General features: G+C 40.7%; 1 protein-coding gene across 1 annotated transcript; it reads left to right on the top strand.

Moving 5' to 3' along the window:
• The first annotated feature begins 1,093 nt into the window (after window positions 1–1,093).
• On the top strand, window positions 1,094–17,781 carry LOC121324071 (serine/threonine-protein kinase 17A-like). The gene is made up of 7 exons (XM_041265516.1): window positions 1,094–1,275; window positions 7,254–7,466; window positions 13,067–13,211; window positions 13,879–14,005; window positions 14,537–14,585; window positions 15,234–15,413; window positions 16,326–17,781. The coding sequence occupies exons 1-7, from the start codon at window positions 1,181–1,183 to the stop codon at window positions 16,573–16,575; spliced, it is 1,059 nt and encodes a 352-aa protein (XP_041121450.1). The 5' UTR covers window positions 1,094–1,180; the 3' UTR covers window positions 16,576–17,781.
• Window positions 17,782–17,809: the final 28 nt, after the last annotated feature.

The raw sequence follows: 17,809 nt of genomic DNA, 5'->3' as shown, positions 1-17,809 counted from the left end.
CTATTGATTTTAGGAGAGCCTGTGCTGGTGCTCTAGGCATAACAGTTATTTTTTTTCTTTCTTTGATAGCTATTTGTTTTATGAACCTCTGTACAATACAGCTGTGCTAAAAATGCATATTGGACCAGCGTTTCAGCTCTTCTTAAGACTTGGGTCAGTGTGCATACTGCTGCATGCACTATGGCAGGAATAATGAATACATTTCATTTAGAAACGTTTTCTTTCAAAGGAAGGGGATTACAGTACAATCTACACATACACAGTTCACATGGTATAGCGTGAGACTCCAGAAAATGGTACAAACCGATACCCATCACTTTACAGGATATTGGTTTTGTGAGATTAAGCCCTCAGACCGGAGAAGTTTTTGTCACTGTTGTGTTTTTACAAAATAAACAGTGCAGTTATTTAAGCTTTAAAACAATATTTTGATTATACTGTACTTCGTGTTAACACGTTGCCGTGAAGCGAGCGTTTTATTCTGGGTTTCTCTGAAATTAAACCACGCAAAATCAAAGCGGTTACGAAGGAGTTCACCACATCTGGAGTTTCACCGATTGCTCTGCCCAGCCCCAGCCTCGCCTCTCCATAGCATTGCTCCGTGTAGCGATTGGCTCTTTAGAAAGTGATGTCATGACGGAAGGCTGTCTTACAAATTGCTTTGCGTTTAGGAAGTCTGCTCGGTCTTTAAACTAACACAGAATGCAATGGATTGTAATTCAAGTGACCGATAGGCATTGCAGAGGTCTGGGTGACACAATCCTGCCTGTTTGGCTAGAGTATTATACATATATTTTACATTGTTTATTTCTATTATGAAATAGTAGCGTTACCATATTTAAATAAATATATATTATATTTATTATAATATATATATATATATATATATATATATATATATATATATATATATATCGAAAGTAGCTCTGCAAATTGAAAAAAAAAAATGTTAATACAAAATTAGTTTAGCAGCTGTACTCTTGAAAACACAAACAACCAGTTTTCATTGAAGATAAACTGAGCGTTTGCGGGCGTGATTGAATCATGACGGAAACGGATTTACAAAAGTCTTCGCAACACATGATTTAAGCGTGTGTACTTCTGCCTGTTACACTGAACTAACCAGACGCGCACAGAGCTGTGTATTTAGATTTGCTTGTAAACACCAGGGTGTGCGGTGATGAATCGAAGTGGAATGATATCGAGAATCCAAACGCGAATACGAACAGACCCCTTCAAAAACAACTACGATTTAGTTGGCAAGGAATTAGGAAGGTAAGTTTGTCTATTTTTTTATTAACATGTAGTTCATGAATGGAGTCTATACCAGGCTTACTTTGTAGAGATATTTTAAACGTGACTAACTCAATAATCTCATAGAAAAGGCAAATGTGTGTGTTTGGGGGCGACTGAATTATTGTGTGTGTATATCGAGCTAAACGCGTTATTTGTGATTATGTGAACATTGAGCGGTTTTGGAGGCCGGTGGTTTTTTGCTCATTTCTAAATTGGAGAGAGTAAGTGGGTCGTTTTGGCAGCTTGCCGGTGCTTGCTTTGTTTGTATTCCGTTGTCATTGTGGTAAAGTGACCACTGGAAGTCATTAGTTAAGGGGTTTGAAACTTGCACACGCTATAGGCTTTTCTTCCTTAGATTTGCCGATTGCCTCGGCGTTCTTGTCGGTGCGTTAAAACGCTTAGAAGTGTTTTGTTTCTGTGCTCACTTGTTGCCGAGTTTCCAAAAGTCCAGTCCGGAATCGTGTTTTTTGTTTTTTTTTTCCTTTCAAAGAACTATGACGCTTCCAAACGTTGACATCTTTCACAGTACGCTACAGCATGTGGACTCTCAAACCTACAACGAAACCCGTTCACCTGTTCAAGGTAGTTGCTTACTTGCACGCTTGCTTGTGTGTGTACAAGCATTTCGTCACGGTATGAAACTGATGCGGTACAGGGAACTGCACGAATAGCTGAAGCTAGTTGGCACACTTTTTCAAATATTTATAATCTGGTTCTATACATTTGTTTTGCTAACAGCAGTTTTATTTTGGTACGACCCACTGGTCAGAATGTGTAAATCGGCAGTAGACAAATAAGGTGAGATTTCTGCATGGAAATACGGCTTCCATTGCAAAGCAGATCGATCCATTTCTGGTCTTACTGCGAGTTTAATAACACCCTCTGAACTTGTTACCTGCACTCTGTAACAAATGAAGCTTGTAATAAAACATGTAATGGTTGAAACGGCTGTGCAACAGGAGCCTCATTTGCATCCTTGCGGTGATATTTAATGATAAAACACATTACTAATAGGAGGGGGGGGGGGTGACTCTAACTCTGGAAGAATACTTTGGTACCAGCCAACGACTTGTAAGATAATATTCCAAGACCTGTACACTGCCCTATTCTCCCTATTGAAGATGAAGGGCTGAGTCTCTTCACTCTTTCAGGGGGGTGTGTTAAATCTTGCAAGGTTGAAATCAGAACAGTTAACAGTGGGGATGGGGGGAGGAGAGACTGAGATGAACTGAAGGCATCTGTCCAGTCTACTGATTTCTTACTTTTGGAAGTTGTCTCTTGACTCCCATCAACTACACATCAAGAGCGATAGACTAGAGGAATGCACCCTCCCTCTCCCTCCCTCCCTCCCTCCGGTCTCGCACAAACCCCAGGTCGGACTCATTATGATCATACCAGTCAGCCAGACGTGTGGTAGTGACCTTTTGACCTACAGGGGCTTCACATTGACATTCCTCTAGGAGTCTAAAAGAATGTTGAAAGAAAGCAGAAGAATGTTCACGGCCACTAAGGGCATGCTGCTCAATTAGTGCCAAATGATCCTTCATTCGTGTCTTGCAAACATCTGGATCTGTGTGTGTGTGTGTGTACTGTAGAGCATGCAAATGCTTTGAAGCATTCTAGCTGTGGCTTGTTAAATTAACCCCTTAGTTTCTTATAGTTCCACATGCAATTTATTAATGGTATCTTTATTCAGTTCTGTCTGTGATCCAGATTCAGCTGGTAAAACAGATACCTGCACACTGCAGTTTGCACGACTATTAAAACAGTAAATAACGGTTGAAACTAGCCAAGCGCGGAAGTCGCTTTTCAGTGTGAAGTACGGTCTCTAGAAGTGAATCACTCTTCCAGAGAGCCTCTACCCCACAGTAAAGAAGACTCAACAGAAAAATGTATTTCTCAGGTTTTGTTTGTTTATACATGCATGGGGCATCATTGCATCTTCTGCATGAAACCAATGACGGAATGTCTTGCAATCTTTCTTGTCTGTTGCTTTAACCACCACATCACAATATCTGATTGTATGCAATATCCAAACAAGTATTTAAGGATGTGGAGGACCGTGCCATCTTTTAAAAATGTAGCTGTGTTGCAAGAGAGTGAATGTGTGTCTTCTGTTACCACTCAGACTGTGTATAAGAAGAGAAGGTATTCCGAAAAGTGCAATAAAGGATGCATAGATTCTACAGTTTTCACAGACTGCCTGGGAAATGCAATTGTCCCTTATCGCCCTCATGCCGTGGAGTAGGATCGAGGCCACCCTTGTAAATGCAGTCTCTGTCTTGGCAGGTTTCTGTTTTGTTAGCAATGCAGTTTGACTCTGAACACTCTGCACTTGCTCGCTAATTGTTCAACTGCGGGGCCTCCTGTTGAGGGAAATTAAAAACTGTGATGTGAGTGTTTTCTTCATCGGTAATCTGGCAGGCACCTGGAAGTGTGCCAAGGCTGAAAATGAAAAGTTCAGATTATACTTGGTGTCTCTGGTTGTGTGATGCCATAGTGGTGGCTTCTGTATACTGTGCAAAGTTCATCTGCAGAGGTTTTGCATCACTCTGCAGAATGGACTCAATTTGCTTAACAAAGTTGAATGAAACCAGCTGAATAATGTTACGTTAACACATTGAGTTACATATTGATTTTCCCACATATTTAATGAAAAACGAAATGTCAATACATCATGAAATACTGTACAACTGTTGGCAATATCATTATGTAGTTTCTTTGATTTGCATGATTTTTGTATTTGTATTATTTTGTTCAATCCTAAAATTCTAGGTGATTCAAAACTTTTGTCCACAGCTGTACTGTCACGCCTGCCAAAAAATATTGTTTGGTGCACTTTTTTTTTTAATTTACTTATTTCTTAAACACTCTGGACAATGTAACATCAGTAGCATTTACATTTTGGCATTCTACAGCTTCGTGACATGGCACTGTTAATTTTTGCTTGGTTTGTAATTCATTTGTAGCGTTTTCATGAAAACCCAGTCCTTGGTGAATTTCCTCCGGTGTGTTTTAGATTAACTGGGTTTGTGCACAGCATGGTAATGTACTGTATTATGCAAGGTGGGCTTTAACAGACTGCATGTATCCCAACCTGTACCACTTTGCAAGCCCAGCTGCTGCTTCTCTGTGTAATTCCTTTTCCTGCATGGTACGTGCCTGTCAATCGGTTTGTATTTACGGGACTGTGTGTCTCGAAATGAACTTGAACTTGTTCCATTCCATCTTCAAGACGTTATGTGCGTGGCTGAAGGATGTAAACGTTCAGCAGTTTATTTATTTAAGCCTATGGTTTGGCCTGGGAAAGCTCGCTAATGCAAAGAAGGAAACGCAGTATTTTTAGACTTCTGTTTGCGGTTGGATTTTCACGCAAAGATGTGGTGGTCTGTTAAACTGAATGTGTTTCTTTTTTTTTTTTTTTCCAGTATGTGCTTCTCGACTTTAAAACATTTTCTCATGGACTGTGTTGTGTTTTTGTTGCTAGCTACCGTTGCTGTCTCCAAGTGATATTGTAAGTAGAAGCATCCTTTCTCAGAAGGAACAGAATGCAGCCCCCCCACTCGCACACACCCCACCTCCAATGTCCAGCTCCCTCGGATTGTGCCCATAATGACACTTTTTGAACAAATAATCAGTGGGCCGCAATCATAAATGAACAATTTGGACAACCCGTCCCAGCAACTTCTGGATGTTGAAAAAGGCATGTGCAGGTTTGGCCACGATGCCTGCTTATTGTTTTTATTTAGTTTTGTTGCTAAATTGCTCTTGTGTCCGTATGTATGCCAAATCCATGTTTTTTGTTGTTCATTTTCTTAATGACACAGTTTTTAAGTAGCTGGTTTCCTCTGCTGTTCCTGTTTTAATGTATGCACCTTCACGGGTGACACTAAGCAGCCTGTACGACGCCTGCTTATTTGTAAAGCAAATGTTACTGAGCAGACTGGAGAGGATAGCTTATCAACTCTGGCACCTGGAGTACAAAGTGATGCAAAGTATTTAGTTCTCTTTAGTCTGGGTGCCAGCTTTAGCCTCACAATCTCTGTGATTTTCCAGGCAGGTAGTTTTAGTTGGCACCGGTTGGTGGAAGTGGAAGTTGAGTGAGTTAGGATTTGAAAAACGCATTGTTTCTGGTTTGAAATCTGATGTTTTTTTTTTTTTAAACAATACAAGTCATTAATCTTTTTACCTTTTTTCTTTGCTCCTTTTTTTTTTTTTTTTTTTTTTTTGAGAACTTGTTTGAAAAGGCACCACATTTTGTAACCCGGTACAAAATATTTTGAAACTGCGCAGTGCAGTATGAGAAATGTCCCCAGTCTGTAAAGCAATGATGAACAGAGCAGTTCTGCAGTTTCTTTCCTTAGCGCTGTCTGTCCTGGTGGCTATCTCCAGCTAATAGATCATGGATTGTTGTTTCATACGCAGGTCGAATGTTGTCTAACGCTGTATTTTCCAAAAGACATTTAAAGCTTCGTTTTGCAAAAATGAGGTGCGCAGGGCTGGAAAGACTTGGTTTTTCCTGCAAATTCATGTCTAAAGCTTTGTCTCTTAAATACTGCATGCCAATGAGAGGGGAGGGGTGGGGAGTGGGGGGATAACGGTTTGTTTTATAGTGGTTTTTATCAGCGTTCTGATGCCTAAAGGTGTTCTTTTAGTAAGCAGTTCAAATAGAGGGGGGGTGGGGGGGTCTGTTTGCACAAATAGCCTTGAAAAGCTGTTTGATCTCTTAGTAAGCAGTTCTGTGGGTGGTTAATCAAATTAAGGCAGTAAGTCTCTCCCTCCCTTTCGTATTTCAGTAACAAGCTATTGAACCTTGACCAACTGATTTGGTTGCCGTGGCATACCTGCAAAAACAAACACTCCCAAAAATATATAAATAGCATTTTGGAACACTAAATTAATAATAACTATACCGGAATTAAGAGAACCAGCTAGAACAAGGGACTACAGGTACACTGGTTCAGAGTAAAGAGTAAGGAAGAGCTGAGCATTTTTCTTTGGATTCCAGTTATTACTGGCAGGTTTTCTTGTTTTTTTTTTCTTTCGAAACTCATTTTGCTTTCATCTGTCCAGTGATACTAAAGTAAAGAGAATCACAATGTTTCTTTAAAAAGGGTGAGAGTCCAGTCTGAACGGTGCCCTTTTGTTTCTTCTACAATGCTATCACACCACAAACAGTGCTTGTAGATCTAGTCTAGATAGCACTCCCCCATAAAGTGCTTCTTTCTAGGATCTTTTAGTCTGGCTAAAGTCCTCATTTCAGAACGGGAAGGATTGTGTTTTGTCGTGCTTTTAACCCTTATTCAGAGTGTCTCTTGTGGTAATGAGTTACAATGCCTGATTGGTATCTTTAACAGCAGTGTTGTGGTCATGTGTTAGGCTGTATTTCGATCCATGCACTTGTTTAGGGTTAAGAAATCGTGTGTGTTTGATAGAGACTAGGGCCATATCTTCAAGCCTTGTCCTCCAGTCTTTAATTACCTTGAAAAGGTGAGAATCATGTTACTGTAATAAAATAAGAAACAAACACCTTGAGAGTGTTTAAGAAAACTCTGATTGTATTACTTGGTGGTTCTGCTTTTGTAAAATTTCATTGCTTGTCATATTAAAAAAAAAAAAAAAAAAAAAAAACTAATTTAGATTTAAGTGTCACCAAAACAGACAGCATATAAAAACATTTTGCCTGTCCATGTTCTTAATAAAGAACCCGTTGTTTCAGTAGTGGAGGCTGCAGCAGACAGAGACATGTTCTGTAGAATTGAGACGGCTTGCTTTCAGTGGGGTTTCATTACCAAAGATCCTAATTCTTATAAACCAGCCGCTGTGACATTATTGCACCACACTGGGCCCTGTTCTAATCTGCACAATTTCATGCAGATGTGTTTTTTTTAAATGTATTGTTTTGGTTGAAATGAACACAGTGATCTAAGCCGATCTATTTGTGTTTGTTGCAATAGGGGGAAGTTTGCCGTTGTGCGGAAATGTGTGGAAAAGAAGACAGGGAATGAGCATGCGGCCAAGTTCTTACGGAAACGGCGAAAGGGCGAGGACTGCCGAATGGACATCATCAATGAGATCGCCATCCTGGAAATGGCAAAGTCCAACCCGTATGTGGTAACCCTGCACGAAGTCTACGAGACCACTTCTGAGATCATACTGGTCCTGGAATAGTAAGTGTATATGCCACTGGCAGCATACTGTAGTAAACTCCCTGTCTAATATACCAAACTCTAGTGCTGCCCGGAACAATCTCAATTTATTTTTTTATATAAAGTTGAGGTTTGACCCATCATGCAGAGACTCGCAGGAAGTGTCTAGTAAGAGCCGGCTATGTTTCTGAGAAGTACGTGATGACTCTAGCACGACTACACTGACTTCCTGAGCAGGAAGCTGCAGACGCCAGTCAGTGCTAAAACTCATCTCTGTTACAACGTCATCAAAATTACATTGAAAACCTGCTTGACCTTTTTTTTCCCACATTACCTAATAAGGGTAATCGGCATCTGATTTAACTGTATACATGATGATCACTTGCTAACCTGCTTTTGGAGGGGGAGGGGGGGAGGGGGGTCATTAAAAAAAGACTGATCTGCAAAACGTTATCTACAGTATAAAGAAACGCGAATCAGTCATTATGAAATTATGTGGTTTTGAGATTAATTACCTGAATGAAAATGACACTTGGACTATTTTTTCTCTCTCTTCAGCAACCTATTTTTATATGATAGAAAAATTCTAACTTTATACAGTCATTAATCTGTAAAACCATAATTTTAATTAATGGCATTAACAGTGCTTCTTGAACATGTATGTTGCCCCTCAATATTGATCTGTAGTGGTTTTGGTCCATTTTAGATTGAAACGGGTATAGCTTGGACAGGGGTGTGCAAATGTATTAGAACAGCTCATAGAACAATTCTCACACCGAGGTTTTCCTGCAGTTAGGTATATACAGGGTGTAAATGACCACTCTTGAGGCGCTCTGATACATCTGCACACCACTTCTATTTATATATAAGTAAACAGAGAGGACCCTGAGTTTGGGAGTTAGTTTTCTTTTAATCTTTGCTGAATGAAATGCAAATCTAGTCCTGCCCGAGCAGATCGCTGTACCTGATTAACTGCAGCTGCTTTTAACACAGTGCTGCCTTTTACTTTATAATCAAGAGTCCAGATGCTTAGCTGCCAAAGCTTCCTGGGCATCAAAACAGTAATTTTCAGTTTTGCAAATAAAACTTCTGCAGTTAACGTACTAACCGTCAAAATATTGTTTTAATAATATGTTTTGTACAAATCATGCATTCAGTTTTTTTACATAGCGGGAGATTCTTCTTGCAGACAGTAGGGATGAAATATACCATTTTAGCACGCGATCCTCTCGCTACCTGTCCTCAGCTGGCTTTGCATCAAACTGTCAGATCTTTGATTTTGCACTCCCACACGCTGTGTGGTTTGCAGCAAACGCAGGTCTGTGTTTGATTGAGTGGTAGAGCATGGGCTTGAAGTAAAAGAGAAAAAAATCAACTTCCTCTGGTTTTGAAAGAGCAAATAATGTAACTGGGTCTGCTTCTGCAAAGCACAGAGCCACGAGGACCACGTTTCTTTTTCGCGTGTCTAAAAGGCTGTTTTTGATGAAAGAAAATTTAAAGTTTGATCATCCTAAAACCTGTTCTGAACTCGTTTTATAAATACCGAATTTTATTGCTGAAATCTTTTTTTTTTTTTTTTTAATGGACTTGAGCAGTGCACTCAAGGAACCGTTTCTTTCAGAAGAACCTTTTTGTACGTTTTTTTTTTTTTTTTACTTTTGTGCTGTGTGCTGACTCAGGTTCATCCATAAGCATGGCATTTTAACTGGAGCGTTGAAGATCAATTTTCAGCCTTTAACGTAATTGCTAGCTGATGAAAATAGTGTTTATATAAAGTATTTGCTTATCTTCTAACCAGAATGCGTATAATCGGTTCCTTTTGCAATAACACATGTTGAATATGAACATGTGTTAAATGGGAAGTTAAAATTGAAACCTGGGTTTGTGTGTTTTTTTTCTAGCATTGTACAAATGCAGAGCGAACTGACCTTCAAGCTGTACCACAACATAGTAGTGATCAGTTCTAACTTTCAACCATTCTTCCTTAGCTCTGACACATGGGTACTGCCCTCTTTTTTAACAGCACAGGAAGCAGAATTAGAAAATAAAAAGATAACTTGACAATGAACTTTATAGTCCAGAAAAAGAGGGTTGTTCAAAGTGTTTTTGCCCCAGAGAGGAATACACTTTCACCTGAGTCAGCCTGACAGAGGGACTCCTGAGGTTCAAAATGAGGCAGGGTGTTGGTGGCCGGGCTGTGCTATAGCATTTTTTTTCTAAAATAAATATTGATATTGGGGGGGGGGGGGGGGTCGGGGGGTCCTGACTCTTAAGTTATATCCATCCTGTTTCCGCACTCCTCGGACAGAGCGATTTTAAAAAAAGAATCTGGCCTTTCCAATGTTCTCATCATTGTGGTGACAGACGTGTTGGCATTTCACACTGCAGTCTCCCCAACAATAAACAGAGCTGGTTTCCTGTCCGAGGCTGCTCCTATACCCACTCTGTGTTTTTTGTTCCAGGGCCCACATGCTGATTAGTGGGTAAGGCCAAACCAAGGGAAACAAAAAACATTCTGAGTTTAACGAGAGGCAGGAACAGTGGGAATCCGGATCTGTTTAGAGCAGTACAGAGAGAGGAGACTCGTCTCTTGATGGCATCAATATACATTCAAGTTATTTCAGTCCAGCTGGGTAGCCGCCTGTTATGACAATAATACTTGGTGCACAGTGACTGTAAGAGACGACAGTGCAGGAGATCGTGATGCAGAACAACTAGACTACCGAGACCCATATACTGTAGACAAACCTATACATCCAACTGGCTGTCCTTCAGAACACGTGACTGGCTGTGTCAGCCACTTCTGCCAATAGAACAAGAGGGTGATTTTGGTATAGATTTAATGTTTTGAGGTCAATTTCTCTGCTATTTTATATCTCTAACTATTTTATACCCTACCAGCCAGGCGCCCAGTGAGCTCAGAGCAGACACAAGTAGAGTTGAGTCGAGTCCCTTGTTTCATTCGCAGTGGGTGATTGTTTATTGCAGCAACGGAGATGGGGACCAGAAATCATTTTTCCCCCCACCAAGAACTGGAATGTACTTGAGTTACAGTCGGCTGACCTGACCCTTGCATAAACAGGATAGTGTTTCGCTTCAAAGTGCGTCCACTTTTTTTAAATTGCATTAGTCTGTGTAGAGTGGTTCGGTGCTTATTGAAATTCATCTCTGTGAAATTCTAGAAGCTTGGATGAACCTGTGTGACTGATTTGAAGACATTTTTTTTTTTTTTTTTTCTTGTTTTTACTTGGAAATTTTTTTTTTTTTTTTTTTTTTTTTAACTAAAAGATTTGTCCAGCTGTTGAGCTGTCGTGTTGGTGGTGAAGACATCCCGTCCTGTGACTGCTTGACTTCAGTTTGTTTTTAAAGGAGTTGGTTTAACCTGTCTTTAGGTCCTTCTGTTATTTTTTTATTCCAGAGCATCTTCAAGTTCTGCTTTTGTATGAGGAATAACTAACAATTGCATTCATGTAAACCTTTCTTTTTAAGATTTTTTTTTTGATGAATAACAAACTAAATGGATTATATCTCCTTTTGGTCATGTGTTTAAATTTTTAAATGTTGTTTTTTTTAATGGTTTGTGTGAACGTTTATGGAGTTTGAGAAGTTGCCCTGCCAAAACTTTATAAAAAATGTAATACATTTTAAAAAATGATGCATTATGCAAACAGGTATAGATGGGAAACTTAACATGGTACAGTTATACACGCAGCAACTGAAAGAGATATTCAATGGTGGCAAATCTAAATATTCTGTATTGTTTAAGGGATTATTATAGTATGACACTCAAACTTCCAACAGCGCAGTTTTATTTAATGCTGTACAAAAAGATCACATTTCAATCTTTTAACTGTTATTTACGTTGCCAGTGTTTTAAATCTGTAGAATAGACCCCGTTGTCCAACAGAGATTTGCCACTTTTAATTGCATTTTCTCTGTTTCCTATCGGCTTGGACATTCGCTTCAAGCAAGCTGTGTGGATCTCATTTAAGTCTGTGGATATCTACCTTCAGTTTAAATAATGCTAGTCTGCTAGAGGACTCTCTCAGGGATTTCACAGCTCTCCCCAGATGTTTGGAGTTGCGAAGCTTTCAAAACGCACAATGTGATGGGATCTCAAATGGAATTGCCTTGCTAATTTGCAATCCACGTCCCTGTTTTGAGAAGCCAGTGTTGCAGTAATTATGTCCTGAGTAAACATCCTACTTTTTAAACCTAATTTGGAAGCATGCCCTTAACATCCAAGCTCTTAAGCTGTTTTGAAAAATGGCATCTGAACTCAAGCACGGACTTCAGCTGGTTTCAGGGGAGACCACCCATATCTTTGGACTTTCCCCCTTCTTGGCGATCTCTGATACAGCATCAGATTGTGGGATTTAGAATTCAGATAGAGCCCATGCTTTATGCAAAGGAGAGAGCGGGGATTTCAGTACATTACTTTATTGAAATATATGCTGTAGGAATTAACTAGAGATAAAAAGTGCTCATTTCTTGTGATGTGAAGTTGGCACTACGGTATTAAACCAGTGATCTGGTTTTAATAAATAAATGAATCCTATACAGTAAAGCCTTATTACCATAATGAAAGCACTAATTTCTCTACTGCATGATATAATTCTACAAATACATAGAAGTGGTTCTAGTTTGACTTGTAACACTTTGGACAACTTCATAAATTAGACCATTACTAACTTTTAATTGTAATGTATGGTAGTGGTTGTTTGACTTGCCTCTCTATTCAAGTAAGGGTTACAGCAGGGCCGAGCATGCCGAAGGGCGGTCATTGTTTACATTTTAAATTGCGTGCCAAGTAGAAACAAACATTTTGTATCTTCCATCTTTTCAATGCTTCACCTCCTTCAAATTGTACAGTAATGGGTGCCCCTCCCCTGTTGTGGTGTTCTTGCACTGCTGCGTTACGGAATGTCGGGAACAGAATCCTGTTTCGCGCTTTCTGTTGCCCTGGTTTATGGGACTTTGGTTGTGGCAGTGGGTGTATCCAGTCTGCCAGGCATGTTTTGGTTTGATACAGCAGTCTGAATTCCCACAGCAGGCGAAGGTGATTGTCCTCTCCTGCGATAACACAGATATAAATAAACACTCTGTTTTCACAGCTGAGAGCAGCGTTACTCAACTCTTTTGCTACACACATGCTTCTTCGAGGAGATTAAAACAGTTTTCGGGGCTTGGGTTGTCCTTTTTAATTCAGGGTCTGTGTTGGTTGGTTGTCATTGCTATGCACGAGTCCAGATGCCACTATCTTATCAAACCAGATGCAGACAGCAAATACATCTTGGTTTGCTGGCACAGATTTTGTCTGATGCAATGTAATCAAGAAGAAAGCCGCTGCAAATCGTGATGGGCAATGGCTGAGGCTTTGAGGTAGAGTTGGTATAGGGTGAGGGCAATGGCTGAGGCTTTGTGGTAGAGTTTGTATAGTGTTGAAGGTGTGGGAGCTGTGGAGGGACCCCCAGGTTCAAGTACCTTACTCTTTGACATAAGGATTATATCACCTGCATGTTGATCTGCTTTAAAACTGAGTTGAAGTGGATATCGGTTTATTGAAATAAAATATCAGTGGAAACCTGATTTGTGTATCTCTCTCTTTTTTTGTTCTCCAGCGCCGCTGGTGGCGAGATCTTCAATCAGTGTGTGGCAGACAACGACGAGGCTTTCACAGAGAACGACGTGATCCGATTGGTCAGGCAGATCCTGCTCGGCGTGGCCTTCCTGCATCGCAGTAACGTGGTCCACCTCGATCTCAAGGTCAGCACGCCCTGGAGGATTATGGGAATGGTGGCGAGACAACCAAAGCTGTAGTTACTCTACTCTACTAAATGGGGGGGTGGGGGGTTCTTACTTCTTATTGTGGGGCACCGTCGCACTGCCAGCCATTCCATTCGGCTTAGAGCTACACAGTGACACTGCTGGTCAGGCTGGACTTTCTACCCATGATTGCTGATGCGGAGTCCTGGGGTTGGGAGTGTCGTAGCTCAGGCTTTACCCAATGAACGTGGTCTGTATTCATGATTTAAGCATGAATCATGAGGACCTTTTTTTATCCTGCTTGTGTTTTTAAAATAACCGGATTTATGTTTAGCATGTTGCTGTTGAATATGAATTATGACAGTATGCAAAACGAAATGTAGAAGGGTCCAACTGAACACTTGTTTGCATTAAAATAAAATAACGACTGCATGAAAGCAGTAAAATATACATTAGAGTTTGCTGGTTAAGCTGCAGTACGTGCCGACGGTATTTAACACGGTGTACTGCTACACTGCAGTAAGTGTCACTTTTATAACCACAACTCGGATAAGAACAGCTGTTTGCAAATTCCACAGAACAAGACCTATACTCGTGTTCATTCTGGTCATGGTGTAGGGTTTGTTTAGAATATTTCTCCTAATTCAGTATTGTCCTCCCCTTGCAGCCTCAGAACCTCCTTCTGACCAGCGTCCGGCCCCTGGGGGACATCAGGATTGTGGACTTTGGCCTGTCCAGGAGGGTGGACAATGTGACAGAGGTCCGGGAGATCTTGGGCACGCCTGAATACGTAGGTGAGGAAAGGACAGTGCTTCGGAATGGGACTCCTTAAGAACAGAGTCAGGGCTGTACACAGCGTTAGTCAATTGAGCTAAATGCTGGCGGATCTTAATACCGCTGTATTTTCAAGCCAGTGGAGCTTGAATACATTTTAATGTTTTTTTATGTTTTGTATTTTTATTTGACTTTTTTTGTCTTTTATTGTTTGGGCTAGTTTTTAATTTTATTGAAGCGCTTTGAGATGGCTTTGCCGCAAAAGGCGCTATATATATAAAATTTGCTTGATGGATAAATAGAACTGAGAGAGACCTCATTCACTCATGTTTGATTTGCATAGCCTTCCGTCTCCAAATCTGAATTCTCAGTGCAGGTATGCCATTTACTGAGGAGGGAGAAACAAGATCATTTCAATTTGCTGCCTTTCACCAAAGGTCATTGTAGTCGCCCTACCTTTCAAACTGCATCCTAGTGTTTCAGCCACTGAACTTCTCTACACCCCTTGTAACTGTATTTAATACTTAACATGGGATGTTTCCTTTTTTCAGCTCCAGAAATCTTAAACTATGAACCAATTCGTATAGCAACGGACATGTGGTGAGTACGGTTTTGATTGACGTTCGAATCCCCCTTTGTCCTGTGGAACGGAGCTCTTGGAATATTGCGTCTTAAGAAAACAAATAGTTAGCGGTGAAGTGCAGAAGAATCTGTTATTGTTTGTTCTGCTCTGATCTTAAACTTCCTAAAATAAACTAGAATGAACTGATAGAAGATGTCCCAAGAGCTCGTTTATCTCTCTGAAGCTGTGCTCCAGTTCCAATATCAACTTAATATTCAAGTGTATTTTCAAGTGACGTAAAGGATTCGATTTAACTAAAAGTTGGCCTACTTCATTTTCTTTTCTTGTACTTTTTACTTCAAGACGAATAAGTGTTCCGAGTTCTAGATCTGAATTGTTGAGTTTCCATTGCTGTCTGGGAAATTTCCACACTCAACACTCCCACTTCACCTTCAGTCCGACTTGAATCTCTTTCTGAGCATCTCCTTTAGTGGCTGCTAATTGGGCCGTGCATCAGCAAATGCTACGTTTAATTCAATCCAGCATGTGCTGGCCTTCAGTCTTAGAGGTTAAAAATTATTCTATTGACTGATACGCCCACTAGAGGAGCTCTCCGATTTTAAATGGTCTTCGTACAGTTGCGTTTTGTTGCTGTTGAAATTTTAAATGCGGGCACCTCTTTTCAGGAGTATTGGTGTGTTGGCGTATGTCATGCTGACGGGTGACTCTCCCTTCCTGGGGGACGACAAACAGGAAACCTTCCTCAACATTTCCCAGGTGAACGTCGACTACTCCCAGGATGTGTTCGAGGGCGTGTCCGACCTGGCCGTGGACTTCATCAAATCTCTGCTCATCAAGAACCCCAGGTATGTGTGGAGCTCCACCCTGTGTGCGCAGAGATAGGTGAAATGAAGTGCATTTCTGTCGTGCAGTATTTCTTTTAATGCGCGACTGTATAAAATGTTTGTGCTTATGTCAGTATCTGTGTATGCAGTGATACATGATCACAAAGCTTTCTTGCTGGTGGGGTATCAATGTAGTTTGCTGGAAACTGGCCAGCATGAACTGGAAGTTGTCCATTCTTATGGCAGTGGGCGGTGGAATGCAAAGTAAAGGCTGTGCGCGTTGATAATAATTGGGTTTTGTACGGATGGTGCACATGCTTCTGTGCAGATTTTATTTTTACAGCCTGTTTGTCAAAGAGCGCTGTTTTGCATGTGGTTACTTGACAGTGAAAGAAGACACTTCACATCAGATTTTCCTAAAACTGAACTATAGCTTTGCAGTCTGGGCGATTTTAATGGTTCCTGGCCCCTGTCCTCAAGCCTCTGTTAACTGCAGGGGCTTGGCAGTAATCTCTTTGGATCTTGCAGAAAGAAACGTTAACCACAAAAGGAGAGCTTTCTTTATAAGGGACGTTGGCCACAAAATCCAAGTAGTTCCCCTACTGCTGATATGAAATCTGCCTTTTTTTTTTTTTTCAGAAAAGTCACATTCTGAAAGAGCCCTTTTTCAATGTGGTTTTGTCTTTAAACATGCCATTGCTATAGGAGCTATTCACATGGCTTTTGCTGAAATTGATGGCTTAAAAGAAGTTTTGATATCCTTTTTAAACAGTTAAAGAACGCCACAGCAGTCTAGAGCAGCTCCGTGAAATATCAAATATTTATCTGGCAAAACATTTGCTGCTTGTGAGTTACAGCTTTGTGATTGTAAATCGCAGTGCAGTGTGGCTGTCCAATCCTAATATACTCTTATGTCTCCCCCTCTGATCACAGGAAGAGGGCTGCAGCTGAAGACTGCCTGAAGCACCCTTGGCTATGCCCCCACCCCACTGTCCTGGAGGCCCTGTCCGAGACGGAGCCCAGGCAGTCACAGTCGGAGCCCGAGAGCCCTGATTCAGCCGAGGAGCTGGTCCTGCAGGCCTCCTACACCATCTGCACCACCCAGAGTGACCTGCAGGTCTTCCGCAAGACCTTCAAATTCAAGGAGTCCTTACCGGAGGTCCAGCAAGAACTGGTGTGCTGATGTTTTAGCAGTCGAGTAAAGAAAGACAATGTAAATAAGAGTTGGCTGATGAGCTTCTCTGGCTTACAAAGTGCTCTGGATAAGTAAGGTCTGCTGAGGTTGGACTTGGGTTCTGTGGTCCAGTTTGCGGACATAGTCTTGCGTTTTGAAGTTCTGGGGGTTTTGATGGTTTTCAGCTAACCGGGACACCAGGATTTGGGTTGGACTTGGAAAAAGCAAATGTTTTGTTTTTTTTCTTAAACTAAACCTTTCTGGTTGCCACAGGAATCTTCCTGGTTTTTTATGGGAATTGTTCCTGCTTGCTGGAGCTTCAGTAAGGCAAAGGTAACAGGTCTTGGGACTGTGTGCCACAGTAATAGATCCAGATAGAAACAACCCACATTAATGAAGTGGAAGAAATGCCTGAAGCTGGCTTGTTTGTCTCTGTTGAATCTGAACTGCCTGAACACGCTGTTCCTGTTTTGATGGCTCCCTTGAAACCTTTTTTTCCCACGCTGTTCTCTTCGTGATTTGAAAGTGTCGCTTCCAGAAAGAGAAATGAAAAAAGTTCAAGTTGAATCTGTATAGAAGAGTTAGGAGGGTGAAGGTTATCACTGGGATGTTGTGAGGGGTAGCTAACTTGTCATGTCGAACTGTCAGATTTTTAGACTGAACAGAGACGTTCCCAAGCATTTCTGTGGGAAATCTGATGTTGAGATTAAAGATGTGAGATCTGCTTTAACGTTTAGACTGGTTCTACTTTTTTAAAGAAACATATTAATCACTTTGATTTCAATGGTTATGCACTTTTTTTTTTTTTTTTTTTTACTATAAACAGCCACATTTGTTTGAAAGGTTGAGTGTTTGCTTGTCCTCAAATGCAGTTCTGCATATTCACATTGCATGTGCTTTTAAATAGTACAGACATCAGTTCATCAGCATTATTTCTCTTGTAGCATTTCTAGAACACCGCACACTGTTCCAGGCACAGATGATTCTAGAATTTCTAGAGATGCCAACCAAGTAATTGCACAGTATCTAGTGGGACATTTTACATTTGTTTTTTATTTTTCATTGTGACAATTTAAAGATTTTGGTTTAACTATATCACCAAGTGGCCAGTGTTGTATTTTAGTGCCTGTCCTTTTACGCAGTTCTTCAAATAACAATTGTGGAAAAAGAGTAAAACTGCACTCCAGTTAAAAAAACAAAAAACAAAAAACAAAACCTGGGTACAGGAGAATGCGGTTTCTCA

The sequence above is a fragment of the Polyodon spathula genome, chromosome 12 (assembly GCF_017654505.1).
Source record: "Polyodon spathula isolate WHYD16114869_AA chromosome 12, ASM1765450v1, whole genome shotgun sequence".
Taxonomy (NCBI): Eukaryota; Metazoa; Chordata; class Actinopteri; order Acipenseriformes; family Polyodontidae; genus Polyodon; species Polyodon spathula.
This window is presented reverse-complemented; position numbering and strand designations above follow the sequence as displayed.

Coding starts and splice junctions, on each gene's coding strand:
- LOC121324071 (XM_041265516.1), top strand. CDS start 1,181: ATGAATCGAAGTGGAATGATATCGAGAATCCAAACGCGAATACGAACA. Junction 1,276..7,253: donor GTTGGCAAGGAATTAGGAAG/GTAAGTTTGTCT, acceptor TTGTTGCAATAG/GGGGAAGTTTGCCGTTGTGC. Junction 13,212..13,878: donor TGGTCCACCTCGATCTCAAG/GTCAGCACGCCC, acceptor CTCCCCTTGCAG/CCTCAGAACCTCCTTCTGAC.